Source organism: Homalodisca vitripennis, chromosome 3 (genome assembly GCF_021130785.1).
Source record: "Homalodisca vitripennis isolate AUS2020 chromosome 3, UT_GWSS_2.1, whole genome shotgun sequence".
Classification (NCBI taxonomy): Eukaryota; Metazoa; Arthropoda; class Insecta; order Hemiptera; family Cicadellidae; genus Homalodisca; species Homalodisca vitripennis.
Genome location: NC_060209.1, coordinates 104,668,941 through 104,685,544, shown reverse-complemented (window position 1 = coordinate 104,685,544; position 16,604 = coordinate 104,668,941). Strand labels below are relative to the sequence as shown.

Below are 16,604 nucleotides of genomic sequence, written 5' to 3'. Positions count from 1 at the left end.
ACCACGAGCTTATTACTCACATTTCACCGGGCGCAGCGTGTGTGCTGCTTGTAGTGGTTTCGCAGTCCAACATCGCCATGTAGTTAGCTCGGCACTGGTAAAATGACCACGAGCCTATTACTCACATTTCCCCGGGCGCAGTGTGTGTGCTGCTTGTAGTGGTTTCGCAGTCCAACATTGCCATGCAGTCAGTTCTGCCCTGGCAGGATGACCACGAGCTTATTACTCACATTGCACCGGGCGCAGCGTGTGTGCTGCTTGCAGTGGTTTCGCAGTCCAACATTGCCATGCAGTCAGCTCTGCCCTGGCAGGATGACCACGAGCTTATTACTCACATTTCACCGGGCGCAGCGTGTGTGCTGCTTGCAGTGGTTTCGCAGTCCAACATTGCCATGCAGTCAGCTCGGCCCTGGCAGGATGACCACGAGCCTATTACTCACATTTCCCCGGGCGCAGTGTGTGTGCTGCTTGCAGTGGTTTCGCAGTCCAACATTGCCATGCAGTCAGCTCTGCCCTGGCAGGATGACCACGAGCCTATTACTCACATTTCACCGGGTGTAGCGTGTGTGCTGCTTGCAGTGGTTTCGCAGTCCAACATCGCCATGCAGTCAGCTCTGCCCTGGCAAGATGACCACGAGCCTATTACTCACATTTCACCGGGCGCAGCGTGTGTGCTGCTTGCAGTGGTTTCGCAGTCCAACATCGCCATGCAGTCAGCTCTGCCCTGGCAGGATGACCACGAGCTTATTACTCACATTTCACCGGGCGCAGCGTGTGTGCTGCTTGCAGTGGTTTCGCAGTCCAACATTGCCATGCAGTCAGCTCGGCCCTGGCAGGATGACCACGAGCCTATTACTCACATTTCCCCGGGCGCAGTGTGTGTGCTGCTTGCAGTGGTTTCGCAGTCCAACATTGCCATGCAGTCAGCTCTGCCCTGGCAGGATGACCACGAGCCTATTACTCACATTTCACCGGGTGTAGCGTGTGTGCTGCTTGCAGTGGTTTCGCAGTCCAACATCGCCATGCAGTCAGTTCTGCCCTGGCAAGATGACCTCGAGCCTATTACTCACATTGCACCGGGCGCAGCGTTTTTACTGCTTGCAGTGGTTTCGCATTCCAACATCGCCATGCTGTCAGCTCTGCCCTGGCAGGATGAACCCGAGCCTATTACTCACATTTCACCGGGCGCAGCGTGTGTGCTGCTTGTAGTGGTTTCTCTGTTCACTTCAACATTGCCCTGCAATCTGCTCTGTCTGGACACTATGACCACTAGGTTATCAATTACTTTCCACCGGGAGCGGCACCTTCTCAGCTGCTTCTGGAAGTATCGCAGTCCAACATTGCCCTGCAGTCATCACTGCTCTGGCAGGATGACCTCGAGCCTATCAATTACTTTCCTCCGGCAGCGGCGCCTTGTCAGCTGCTTCTGGAAGTATCGCAGTCCTACATTGCCATGCAGTCAGCTCTGCCCTGGCCGGATGACCACGAGCCTATTACTCACATTTCACCTAGCACAGCATGTGTGCATCATGCAGTAGTCTCGCAGTCCAACCTGGCCCTGCAGTCAGTTCTGGCTGGACAGGGTGACCACGAGCTTATCGAGCTTATCACTCACATTACACATTACTTATTACACCATTTTTATTGAGTCAATTAGTTGACCCTTTACTGATACACCATTCAACAACCAACCTTTCATTCTTGCTGGTTACAATTATTATGATATGCTAAATATCAACCCAATTCTGTTGGAAAAGATAGTTTGATGCAGGTTTTGATAGCGTTGTGAAACAGGTGATGCGCCAGAGTTGTCAATCTTGTGTTAATCACCCCTTTGTAAAGTTGGCTAGTCGCACGAAGAAATTTTTTAATAATATTTACCGTCCACAGTATGTCAATTATGCAGTTTATTAAAAAATACGTTGCTCCAGGCAACGCATTTGCTGAGGACTGCTCTGAAATTCGTGTCATATTTTTGAGAACTTAGAACCCAACTTATCAGAAATTGATTAAAAAACGTCACCGGAGTATTTTTGCATTAGTCTGAATAGAATAAATAAACTTACTGGTAAAATTATGTATTAAAATTATTAAAAAAGTTGGCATGATTGATTTTTTTAATTTTTTTTTGTTATTTACACCTACACTAAGTTCACTAAAGAGTAACCCCAAACTTTAAAAACTTCCAAAGTGGTTTTAAGGACTAAAAATATGCATTTTTATAATTAGAACAATGCAAATATTACTCCTAGTAAATTTCTTAAAACCAATTTCTTCGTGATTTCAGCTCTTGAATTAAATGAAATATTTAAAGGTTATGACTATTTACCCAATAGCTAAATAAACGGGTTCACTAAAGGCAAGTAGGAACCATTGCCTTAATTGAAGCTGTTCGTTGTTTTAACTTTACCTCATTTAGTAAGAAGCTTTCTTGAGAATACATACGGTGATTTAATACGTAAGTGTGATAGTAAAAATGCCTGATACAATAAGTTCTGCATCGATCAAGTTTATTTTATTAATTTGTTTGTTTTATTAATGTAGGCTCCACGAGGTCCCCAGTGTATTACCGAAGAGAGGAAACAACATTCGACTATTTGAACAAAACGCACCTTTGATATTTGTGTGAAGCGCCGACACCGGCTGCAGCTACTCTACAACCACCCTATTGCGTCATACCTACGACGACGCGACGCCCTGTTACCTTCGCGCCTTCATACAGCAGCGCTCTAGTGGCGGGAAACGGAGTTATTTCGCCATCTCCACTCCAGTCAAACACCATTCGAGCAAGTTTCGTCAGAGTGAGTGTTTTATGCCATTTGGAACTACAGGTAAGTGAAGCCAACAAAAGTACCTTAATTGAAGTATGTGCTAGTTTGGAAATGTATCAGACAGTATCTACTAGGCTGGACTTTGACACGTATGGTAATTGACATTTTAAAGCCGGCTGTACTGTCGACCATCTTGATTTTTAGTCCCATCGAGACTAGTGAATTCAAACATCTTTATAGCTTTATTTTTGACGGGTTATTTTCAAAAATATAAATAATACGCATGTAAACTCTATACAGCCTTTTAAAATATTTGTATTGGTTATTTAGAAAACTCTCAAGTATTTTATAATTACGAGTCGAAAATTACATCTTATAATAGTATGGTAAATTATATATTAGGTACATTTAGTCTATCTACTTCTTGTACTGTATTATACTTTTGAGAGCTTTTGGTGTCGTACGTACGACGATGTCTTTGCATTTTAATAATTTTATTTTCCCTTTTCATTCTCATTAGCATCTCAAAAATATAGAAACCGATTAGCTTTACATAAAAACAGGCTTTGACAAAATACTTAGTGGTCAACATCAATGTGTTAGTACCTAGTCTTTAGTTCTCTCACTATCCAGCCTAGTCTCCTATTATTGAAGGAAGAGTATATCTTGTGATTTTAAAAATCATATAAATGTGTCCAGTAAATACTAAACCTCAATAAACCTACATTTCATTAAAATATCATGCTAACTATATTGTTCACTATAAAACAAAATATTTTCATGTGTGTTGCTTTTTATTCAACTAGTTACTAGTAACTAGTTATTCAACTGATTCGTTTGCATTATAATACCTTTTTTAATTGTCCAAATTTGCCCTTATATTTGTTATATTATTGAAGGAGGAGTAGATTTTGGGATCTTAAAAAGTCATTTACTTGATCATACAAATTAATATGTTAACATAATGTTTGTTATGTTAAGAAAATTATAAGACTTCGGCTCTCAATACACCTAAATTTGTAACAAAACCTCATAAGTTAACTATGGTGTGCATTCAATAACAGGGAAATTCAATATTTTTTATTTAATGGCCCTGTCCTTACTTGAGTAAAAATTAAATGATCAACTGATTCATTTACATTCTAAAAAGATTGTCTGTACATCTAATTGCTGGGTTTTGCTTAATTGAACCGTATACAATATTGGATTGTCTGTGACTGAGTAACAGTGCTCATAGTGATATCAAAACAATCGCAAAACTCTTTTTGTAACTGTGAGAGATGCCATATCAGTTTTATGTCAACTGATGGGAAAGTATAAACGTATTAAACTGATAGAGCATTCACTCATCATTCTTTTGCACGTAATTTTGTACCGTATATATTTCAAGCTAATACACATATAGATCTTTTTAAGTTTATAAATTTTAGAATGGTCGTACACCTATACATTATTAAAGCATTACCTATATCGTTATGTAGGGACGTATAGTTACCACAAACCCATGACATAACGTGAATTTTGAAATGTGCAGGTGCTCCGTACAGCAAGAATGCAGACCCGATACGATCAATATCGTGAATCTAAGGACGATGATGGTAAGTGATCGACTACTTATTAACAGAGCTGATAGATCTAAATTTCTGTCGGTGTTTTAAACTGATTTAAATACATTGACTTTATAAAAGTGACGGTTTCCGAAATATCACAAGTATTATAGCAATTTTTGAATTACTGTGAATAATTTAGTATGAGCTGATACTCGATTCTTTAAATTGCAAGATAATGTAGATTGAAAAATTACAAATATTTCAACATTTTTAAGGATTATTAGTTATTATCTCTAACCAGTAGAAAGGTACAACCCCTTAGCAATAAATGGTAACGCTAATTTATCTAATTATAAAAAATTCCACGAATATATCAGGACATTTGATGAGCATGAAAAGGTATAAAAAATTGGAGATTGAATACCCTAGTAAATGTAGGCTACTTCAGTAAAGTATAGAACCATGCATTATAGGCTACACTAAATGCAAGGAAATCGTTAAAAAAGGTATGAAAATGAGAAGAATAAAAATAGTAGGCTACGTAGTCTAACAGGATATTTATATGAACTCAGTATTTTAAAAATGGACAGACATGTTCAGTATGTATCATTGTATCATTACACAGATTCGATATTAAGTCAATAGATCTGCATGTAGGATAGTTATGTTCACGTGAAAAACTACTCGTATACTAATGCGATTAGAATATATCAGGACATCTAAATTGTAGCATCTCCAAGGTCTAGCGCTATACAGTCAGACAGGTTGAGATGGCGTGTGGCATGAGCTGTCCTGTACGGTAGGCCCTGCGAGATGACTGGTCGCAGGGCTCCCTGGTGAGCCGCCTCAGATAGCTACAACTATCTCTCTATACGGTATTGTGGAATGGCCGCCACCCAGGGAACACGTAAGACCAATAGAGTGGGTATATTGGCTCGGAGGTAAAGCCCCTCGTTCCGGTCGGTATGCGCTCTCAAGGACGAACATGGCAGCGCGGCGCGGGGATGAGTCACCCTAGTAACCTGACCTAGCTCACGACGCGACGTATAGGCCTAGGAGGAGAACCAGACCAAGGCCGCACTACATACACAGACCTGACTCCTGCAAACGTGCCGTCTCGTGGTTCTACATTTCGCTGCCTCCCCGTTAATCAAGCATTAAGCGCTAATATACGACTAGTCTATCACGCGATCATAACTATTGTATATGCAGACCTATTGGCTTATTATCAAATATGTGTGATTATACAATGATACATACTGAACACGTGTGTCCATTTAATTTAAATACTAAGTTGGTATAAATATCCTGTTAAACTACTTAGTATTTTTATTATTCTCACGTTCCTACCTTTCTTTAACGATTGTCTTGGATTTAGTGTAGAATACATGGTTCTATAATTTAGCGAAGTACATTTATATTAGGATATTCCATTCTAGTAATTTTTTATACTTCTTAATGCACATCGAATGTTCATGATTAAAAATGTGATTAGTATGACCAACGTTGAAATACATTAAATTTTCCACTCAAAAAGGCATTTGAAAGTACTTAGTACACTACATATAGACTTGAGGTTCTTACTTTAACAATAGTTATTAAATTTTAATCTCAATATAACTATACTAAGTAAGTACTAAGTATACTAAGATTTTCTTTGACGATTTGCTGTAGTTATTAGAACATGCGGTTAGATATACGCAGCCTATTATAATTTTATGTAGTTTTGAGGTTTTCCATATTTTTCGCTCAACACGTCCAATTACATCCGTTGCCTCAAGAATTGAATCGAAATCACTCTCTGATACTCTATTTGTAGAATACCATACATTTCTGAATTATCACAATTAAAATATGGATCAAAATCATAATCGTTGAAAATATTCAAATCTTTGAGCTCGACTTTACTATAGGTTCTATCTTTTAAACTGACAGCTTTTAGTTACTTCTCGGATTCTAAACTTTACAGATATTTATATTACAGGTTCCACTTATTTGTTGATACTGCCTGAAACGAGCCTCTAAGCGTTCGTCTGGAATGTAAAATTTGTAGTTCGAATAAGAAGTGAACTAACTCCAACACACTATTGATAGTATTACACAGCAGTTTCCCATGCTTCAAACTATAATAACAAGTTTTCATCCAAAGTTGACTTGATTGGATCGCATGCATCATCCTTAAATCTTTTACCATTAACCCAACATTGTATCAACTTTATCTAGTTTTAAATTGTTATGGTTTATTAAAATATTGTTTTAAATGACGAAATACATTAGTTTGTTATATCAAATAAAATATTATACTAGGGAAAACGTCTTGTGTTACGTCTGCACTGGAAAACTTACCTAAATCCAGGTGTTTTGTGAAATTTCACTTTTAATAATTTAATGGCTTTATAATCTTCAAGTTCTTTCTCATTCTGTATTCCTACCGGCCACTTCTCCGTCTGTTCCTTTCTACATTCTGGATTTTCTGGTTAAAGAGGAAGAGTTTTACTAATATAGCTAGGTAAATTGTCAAAAATTGTTGGTATTCCTAGTTTGTTCTGTTTTACTGAGTAATAACAGATCCGCCATAATGATAACAAATCGGAAAATATTTGGTGCAAACTCGAGAATTTACTGTAGCAACATAACTATCCATATAAGTGTGGATATTAACAAAAAATTGTGCTTTTTAATTACTATTCCCGTAGTTGCTTTTACACACGGGCTGGAGGCAATTGGATTACGAGTAATAACCAACGAACTACCCAACAGGGATCACTTCTGGCTGGTTTATATTTTCCAGTTGAACCCAACATGGGTGTGCCACCCCCTGCCTACTTGAAAGGCTGGTTCAGAGCTGGCCTCCCCTTCTTCTGGGGAGACAAGGCGGCCCCTAACCTTACCCATCCTGAATATCCTGTCACTCCGGAAGCAGCGCAAAGATTCTTACAGGACTAAGTGCAATTTAAAAGCTTCTTGTCCTAAAGAGAACTAAAAAAAAATTAATAACCACGTCAGCTACCATTCCCAAAATCATAGCGGTTGGACACATATAATATGACGAGGGTTTCAACAGCATGTGAATATAAGCACGAGTCACTGAGATATATTGTGACTGAGTACTGAAAAGTCTGCGCAACGCGGGTTCACACGCTACATCTATGACGTGTCAAGTAGGTCTAAGTATCCAGTGCGCCATTGCTATTTCCCAGTTAGTTTCTTGTAGTAATCTCAGTTGTGTTCGCTGCCGACACCGTTGTGATTAGTTAGAAGCTGCATTTCCTTGATTTTAGAAATATATAATTATTATTGTTATTTTTGAACCGAAAGCATATTCTTGGAATCTTGTCGTCATCCCTTCGTTTGTGCGATAGCTCCTTGAAAGAAGGTCATAGAGACTTGAAACTTAGTATGTAGCTTCGCTATAGTCCAAATAAGAAGTATATTCATTTTAGGGCTAAAACTACTGTCTATGCGACTTTTGGGAGAGAGGACAGAGACCTGAAACTTGCTTTATAGCTTCCTTTTGGACAAAGGAAAAACTCCGATTGATGTTGTGAAGGCCAAGTGGAGAGGTCTGTGCGGTAGCTGAGAGTTCTGCTCATATGTTCTGTCTGGTGCTTCCATACTCCGTGTTGTCGGTATGTTATTTTTATCATTTTAACGGACAAAATGATTTGATATAACATCTTGATAAGGTAAAACAAGTTACAGTCAGAGAAAACCTATTGTAAAAGTAACATTTAGTAAAAATGTTGAACACAAGAAAAATATACACCCTTGAAAAATACATCAAGTGGGTTATTTTAAAATATAATGTTCCGCTATTGGGTTGAATTTTAAAAATTTGTAATTATTAAAATAAAAGTGATATGTGAAGAGTTAAATGCAGCGTTAGGTAATCTCCCAAGGTTATTTATCATATTGCACCGTATTGAAGGTACACACTGACCAGGGGAGGGGGTTGTAAGATTCATTCTCGTCCCGGGCAGTTCCCATATTTATTCTCAGTATTTTTCAAGCCTCTTTTTAACACATGGATATTTATATTTAGTTTTCTTTAGCTACCTTTTAGTCTTGTGTAATTTTCTGACCTGTAGTATGTGTTATATCTATATTATAAGCTACGTATATATTATCTTTATATATTTATTATAAGAGACAGCTAATTTATCCAGTCTCGGTGCAATACCTTGTGTTGCATATGTAAGGGTACTTACTGGTTCACTCATACTTATTAGAGGGCAATGTCATAATATAAGAATGGAATCTGATGAGTGAACATACCATCAACAAGGAAACAATATTTGGGACATTCTCCATCTTTATATGTTACGAATTTTAGGTAGGTAACTGGATGTTCTGTTTTTGTAAAATATAACAATGAAAGATATCTATAATCCTGCGATCAAGTTGAAAATAACGGACTACATTTCAAACATTGTAATTGTATTTTGTGATGTCTACTCTATAGAGTCTAAGGGGTTAATCACAAATGTAGTTTAGCTTATGCATTACAAGTCAGAGTGATTTGTTGTAGTACAATTAGCATTACACTATTATATTGCGTAATACTAGATTTCATTACTTAATATAAAACATGTAAAGTTAATTTGCGTAAGTGGAATTGCTCAGACATTTCAACTATAATTGAAGGGTAAATAAAGGTAAAACGTACGTTAAATTAAGCCTAACAAGTGGCAGACGCGATGGTGGGACCTATGTTGACAAGTAGGAAAATTACTCGTTTACTTGTATCATAATAATAGTCACATTTAGTATGCGAGGGGTCCATAAGTATCCAGGTTGTTGGAAACTATAAAAGATGCAGCAAAGATTAAATGGACAAAATTGTGTTTAATAATAAGACCAATAAATTAATGAGGTTGAGTTAGTTATTAGTTGCGTCGTTGACTCGTTGCGCTCGAAAAGCAGTATTTGGAGAATATTTAAAAATATGATACATCTCTATTATCACTACCTATAATGGAACGTAGCCTATATTAAATGGAATCTGCACGAAATTACTTCTAAACCTTAAAATCTACAACGAAAATATTTAAAGCATGCCAGCACAAGTGATAGGGTTCGAGCCATTTTTCTTTTAATGCAATAACCGATTTTTATTCAATCGAATAAAGAAGAATTTTTACCCAGTTCAAAAATAATTCGCTTGTGCGCAGTGAAATATGAGTCAGGGAATATGAGTCAGAAATGTGTGTTGGAATCAGTATTTTGTAAAACACAGAAATATCTGACAACGAAAGTCTAAAATGACTTTACTTTATCACTATTACTAATCACTGTTACTTTATAATCTTCAGCTACTGGATTGTCTGCCCTGAGGCTCATTGATATATCAATGATGCCGCTATAACCGCCATATTATTATCCAGCCCCTAATAATCGCTCCACAAAGGAGGGCGCCATTCGGCGTAGAGGTCGCCCCAATCGCACCCCACAATGCACGAATGGTTTCTATAAAAAATAGGTTGGGGAGGGGACTTTGAGGGGGAGCTTGAGGAGGGATATAATTGGGCAGCATTATGTATTAGCCAACAGAACTCGAGCCACACCTAATTGGTCATTGTATTATTCTTCACGCTGATGTCACGGGTAGCTGAAGGTTGCCTGTGTCGTGCTCAGATTAACACAACACGCTACGCCTTCTAGGCGTAAATTGTATTAAATAGTTATCTAATATGAGTTACTATTTAGGATCCAACAGCACAACGTTTGTGTGAAAGTGGACCCTAATCCGTACATCATTTGTAGCTTTTTTTTCATTTCACAGGTAGCATAAGGTAGCCTGGTGTCGTGCTCAGATTAGCATAACACGCTACGCCTCTTAGGCGCAAATTGCATTATATAGTTATCTATTATGGACTCGACGGGGTGTCGTTAAAATCGTGTCGTCTAAAGATTCTAATGATATTAACCCGTGAGAGAGCGATAAAATCTATATTTTCAGTCCTTCTTAAAAATCTGTGTAATGCCGTCTAATGACCCTGACTAGTAGTAACGTGGCGATGTATGGTATGAGTATGGGAATGAGTCCGTCACGGACGTTGATTCTGAACATCGTAAACAAGGACGAGAACATTCAATGGTGGTTGGAAGAACGATCTAATGCATTTTGCGTTTATAAGAAAGGGAATGAGTCTGTCACGGACGTTGATTCTGGGCATCGTAAACGAGGACGAGAACATTCAATGGTGGTTGGAAGAACGATCTAATGCATTTTGCGTTTATAAGAAAGGGAATGAGTCTGTCACGGACGTTGATTCTGAACATCGTGAAAAAGACATAAACATGGAGCAGTCTCAACTCCGAGTACAGTCCAATTTTTTTAACCGTAGACTTGGCCGCGGACTACTAACCTGCATGAAAAAGTCAGTCTTGCTGTGTTAAAACTGTCCCGGGCGGAGTATGAAAACGGACTGCAAAAATCAGTGACCTTTAACGCTTCCTCTCGCGATTTAAAAGTGAAGCCAATGTCGTACAATTCTGTAAGATGCGTCAAATTAAAGCTCTTAATATTGGCAATCTATTGGTTACATTTTTAAATATTAAAAAAATTTCGAAATAATTTTGATTATTGTTTACATTTTTCATAGCGTTTACAATGACAAGAAAAAAGTAGTAAGCGAGGATTTTTTTTATTTTTTTGGTCAGACAAAATTTGTCAGCGAGGAAGTTGTGTGAAAATAGATGAATACTTTTTTTTTTAATTTTATCATTTTTTTATTGGAATTTTAGTTTAGCCTGTAGTAGCATATGAAGTGATGAGTGAACGTTTCTGCCGGAACTGTAGTTGGCGCATTGATTGGCTCACTGATACGTATTAACTCGATAAATTAATTTATTGTGCAATAAAAATACCTTTACGAAAGAACCAAGTTAATTTAACTAATTTATTAGTCTTAAAAATATTGTGGGTTTAATTGTTATTGCAATTATATACTTTTATCCGTAGCAATAACTGTATTATTTACAACGGTTTTAACTCACTTGTATTCTATGTTTAACTAACTATTAATATTGAGCAATTACAACAAGTATAATGATTGCATTGAACTTTTTTGCATTAAAATAATATTGTTTAATACTTACAGTACTTTTTTACAATGGAGCGGCGAGTTCCTCCGCCATCACTGGCGTCACTATCCCTCTTCACTATCGCTGGTCTCAGAATCACCGATGTTTATTATACAACTTTCGGTTGCGTCATCTATTACGTTTTCCTTCTCCAAATACTCATTTTCCACTTTTATTACCTTATCACAAACTTTTTTTCCACTCTTCTACAGATATAGCATCCATTTTTATTTTTACACAAACTGAATTGTATCGGCTATTTTATTGGTAATATTTTTCCTGGGCATACAAAGTTTTTAACTATTCCCCAAATCATCTCGATTGGATTAAGGTCCGGGTGGTATGGCGGTAATCGAAGAACTGAATGACCGAATTGATGGAGGAGGTTATCAAAAACAAAAATTTTGTATCTGTCCTTATGGAGTTTTATTAGTTCGTACAATTCAGGTTTTAGTAATGAAGAGTCGTATTCAATTTCATGTTCATCCAACCATTTAGTCATATCAGCCTTTTTCGAGTTTGAATTTGGAGCTTTATTTACTTGTACGTTGTGATAAGAAGCATTGTCAATGGACAACGACCGAATTTTGTGGAAGGTTGGGAATTAACTGTGTTTTTGTCCAAGTCACAAAGTTTTCATGGTTCATTTGCATGTGATAGTCACCTTCGATTGTTCCAGCCTTCCAAACTAGACATGCATTGCGAATGAAACCCATGTCCCCTCCTGTTTGGACTATAAATCGCTCTATCGCCTTTACTTATATTACTTTTGTAAACCTCTAAGCTACCATCACACCAACCTTTTCGAGTAAACGTGAGTAGACAAAACATAAGGACTCGTCCAGAAACTGGTTTGTTTTCTTTTCTGATTTCTTTTATTTTTTTTTCAAATAATCAATCCTCTTAGCTCTTATTTCATTCCGTTCAATTAAGATTTTTCTGTTGTTTTCAATTTTTTTTCCATTTGAATCCTAATTCTTTAATAATTGTTCGAAGACTTGATACACTACCTTTGAAATTTAAATCTTTGCGAGTGTGTTTTTTAATAACTTTAGCGAAGGAAGTGAACGCTCGGATTTGTAAAATTATAAATTTTTCTTCTTATTAACACATTTGTCAAGTCGTCAATTATCTGTGACGATTTTACTTCTTTTCTTTCTCTTGGGTGTAGCAAATGAGCACGTTGTATCATCCGATCTTTCTTCTCTTTACAAATTTTCTTCACTACTCAACCGAAACTTCGCAAGCTGCCGCTGTTCTTTCTATACCTTTCTTTAACGGTATAAGGTTTGGCTCAATAGTTTCGTTAAGCATGAACACGCTCACTCGCCAAATTATTTCTCTTGCCTGACTGTGAAGTTTTTTCCCTGAAGTTACCTTCGATACGAATTGTTTCCATTATATAGAAGCCCGCACTAACCTAAAACACACTCCAGTAAGCAAAACTTAAAGTGTTAAAAATAAATTCGCACTAAGTTATAGTGTATAAGGCAATTTTCACACGAAGCGATCGTCGATGTCGCGGCAAGTGAACTGACTGAACTGGCAGGCAGGCAGTCGATATACGACAATAAATATACCATAGAGTTCTGTGTAACGGTATATAACTTTACTGACAGTCGATGAGAGGTCTGACCGTCTATTCGCATCTATCCCGCTAGTCACAATGCGCGTGACCTTGAGCGTACGTTTGCAGAAAGCCCTTTACAATCCTCCCGCACCGCACCCCCTCGCCTATCACCGCTCTCCCAGCTCGAGTCTACGGTTAAAAAAATTGGACTGTAACTGGCTTATATTCATCTCAAGACCAGTGAAAATATTTACACGCTGTAACAGAAACTAATGGAAACCCCTTTCCATTGCCGTTGTATAGCCTTCTGATATAGACACAGTCGACTTTTCCGTGCTCTAATATTTTTGAATATTTTTATATTCTAAAGCTAAGATATTGCATATTTGTATTCAATAAACCAAATTTATTCCAATCAACAAAATTATATTCTTTGATCACTTATCGTTACAATTTAACAAGTCATATTCATTTACAGAAATGTTAGATTTTTCTTTCACGTCCGACTTGGTGAGGTAGTGATAGGTTCCCTAAATTAAAAGTTTAAACCTTTTTATAATGGTGTTACAAGGTAGCCATGATTTTGAAGAAAATGGTGGGCAAACTTTCTGTAAACTGAACACTGTAATATGTATGTCCTTGATAAAATAAAATAATAACACATGTGATCAAATTACTATGTTGGATATTAGTAAGTGAGAATTAAGTAACGTTCTGCCGTTACTTCGATACTCTGTTGAACCTGATTATTCCATTCAAGTCCATGTCAATTTCGGTAAAATAAATTAAACACTAGGAAGTCCAGGATTATTGTGAAACATTTCTCAATCTCGTTGTTCTCTTACCCGCGAAGGGGCTTTTAAGGTATACTTTATTTGTTAAATACAGATTCGAATTTCGTTAAATAGAATACCCATACCAGGTTTTGTTATATTAATATATTCATAAATTAAGTAACAATTTCGTTACAGAAACCGAAGTTTAGATATTATACAGTTCTGTCCGTTGGCATATTTGTTAAAATCCATACAACTTCAAGACAACTTCAGCAGTGATATACACAATTCTCTCTAACTTGCACAATGTTCATCAAAAGTTGGGAAGACAAACATTGCCATTTATTATTGGCCTGGTGCTCCACTAAATAGCTTATAAATGATTCGCGGTCAAAACTTGATCCACAGAACATTCACATCTTTCTAGCCTTAGACCCCACCCTAGCTCACCGGCAAGAGCGACGCGACCGACAAACGCGACAGATACTAGCACATTGGTAAGTAATGTGAGTGTCCTAGCTGAGAAGCAAGAGCGACCGTGTAGCTATCGTCGGTCGCGCTACAAGTGCTTCAAGATACAAATATTTGTATGTTTGTATTGGAAGCGCCACACCGGCGACACGACAGAGCGACATCGTCCTCTGTCTCAGTCTTCATCAGTGATCTTTGCAGTGAATTATTTTATGAGTGCTCTGGTGATGTCCAGTGAGTTATTCATATCAGAGGTGCAAAAGCACCCCAGTTTAGGGAATATGAATCACGTTGACCATCACAACAGGCTGATGAATTATCAATTGTGGACTTCAGTGGGAGAGTTAGCGAATTTCCCAAGTTATTTGATTTCATCAAAATAAGATAAGGTTGTATAGTTTGATCCCAGATTGTCCGATGTAGTTAGAACTGACACCATCTTGGAAACAGAAAAACTCACATAATAAGTAAGTATAAGCTTCCGTAGCTCAGTAGTAATATGGAACTTACGACGCGTCGCCTTATCGCGCCGTATGGAAACATTATGCCGCCGACATCTGCGTGCGTCATCCTTGCTGGTCGCGTCGCTGTTGTCGTCCAATTAGACGTCGACGTCGCCTGATGACGTCTGAGGCAGCTACGGTGGTTGCTGCTCTTTTTTGTCGCCGGTGACCAAATACAAATTCGTTTATAACTTGAAGAGCTTGCAGCGTGACGGTCGCTGGATATCATAAAATTTCTGTAATTTATACTATAATACACATACAGACATTATCATTCTTCTTATCTGTTCTGTAGGCGTAGTTAATTAACGTTATTTTATTTCTAACAGCCATATTTGTATTTCTGTGTATATATTAGTCATGCCAGTGTATTATCTGCTTACATTCATGTAAACTAAACTTGGACGTCTTTCCAGTTAAACAATACCAATGTCCGTGGGTGTATATAGATGTCAAACTTATTTGCGTAAAACCAGAATATCTGATTTTATGTAACTTGCAAAATTAATTGTTTTGAAATATACATCGCAACGAAACTTAACCTTGTGTTGTGTTAAAATTATAAAAAAAAGAATATATTATTGAGAGAATATTTAGTTATGTGATTTTATTGCTTGAAGTTGTTAGTTTTTTTACTTTTTCTTTATATATTTATATTTTTCACGTCAGTCCATTTTTATGTTAGAACTATACACTTTTAAATTTACCAAAACTGTAGTGTATTTAGTGTGAGAAGTACTAAGTTGGTAGGTATCCATAGTGATATTTAATGTCTGCACCAGTGATGTTGGCAGTATGTATTGTCAGGCGATGTAACATACGATGTGGTCTAAAAGAATAAAGAATGCTCATAGGCTGCTCTCCTGTGACGTCACATCACGCCACTACCCTACAACCAACGGTCCAAGCTGGCCAGCCAGCAGTCCACCCGGAGTCCACCACCAGGACACCGTCATGTAACCTCCGCGTCCCGTCCGTTTTCCTTTACGAGCGGTCCTAGAGCAATGTTACTCTAAATGTGTAGTTTAAATTATTCTTCCCGACCCATAGAGAGTACAGTATCGACCCGCATACATTACAGTGGCGACGAGGAAAACAACTGCAACAGTGGAACGTCGCTTACAGTGGCGACGAGGAAAACAACTGCAACAGTGGAACGTCGCTTACAGTGGCGACGAGGAAAACAACTGCAACAGTGGAAACGTCGCTTACAGTGGCGACGAGGAAAAACAACTGCAACAGTGAATTACAGTGATTTAGTGCGGAAGGGCAACAAGCGTAATGAACACGTGCAAATAACAACGAATGTGCAGGGACATTCGGGACATTGAAACAGTGAATTACAGTGATATAGTGCGGAAGGGCAACTATCGTAATGAACACGTGCAAATAACCGCGAATGTGCAAGGGACATTCCGGACATTCCAACGGTCGGGAGTAGTAAGGTACGCCGATCGATATAAACTATTCTTGGTGGTAAGCAGCGCACAAGCTGATTTTTAAATCGTTGCAATTAATGCCGTTAGACGATTATTTTTTACCGGGGACATTTTAAAACAGTTATTACGGAGTGTACAAGAAAACAAAATGGCAACTATCGGGTCTATGGGTTATTTTGATAGTGCGGAAGAATCGTGGCAGTCTTATATAGAGAGATTTGAGTTTTTTTATTGATTGTAATGATATCGATAATTCAAAGAAACTAAGCACTTTGTTGACAGTTATGGGTGTAAGGACCTATACGTTACTGAAAGACTTAAATTTACACCAGACAAACCGTCTGACAAGTCGTACAAGGAAATTGTGGACACTATAGCGAATCATCTGCATTCCCAAGCCTTCTTTTATCACGGAAAGATTTAAATTTAGTAGGCGGA

The 16,604-nt window shown here is 37.8% G+C and overlaps 1 protein-coding gene across 1 annotated transcript in view; it reads left to right on the top strand.

Moving 5' to 3' along the window:
* The first annotated feature begins 4,308 nt into the window (after positions 1–4,308).
* LOC124358307 overlaps positions 4,309–16,604 on the top strand; it is a 40,327-nt gene continuing 28,031 nt past the window's right edge. The window contains exon 1 of the mRNA XM_046810605.1: positions 4,309–4,369. Coding sequence (XP_046666561.1) covers positions 4,324–4,369 — 46 coding nt within the window. The 5' untranslated portion in view covers positions 4,309–4,323. The remainder of the gene's footprint in view (positions 4,370–16,604) is intronic.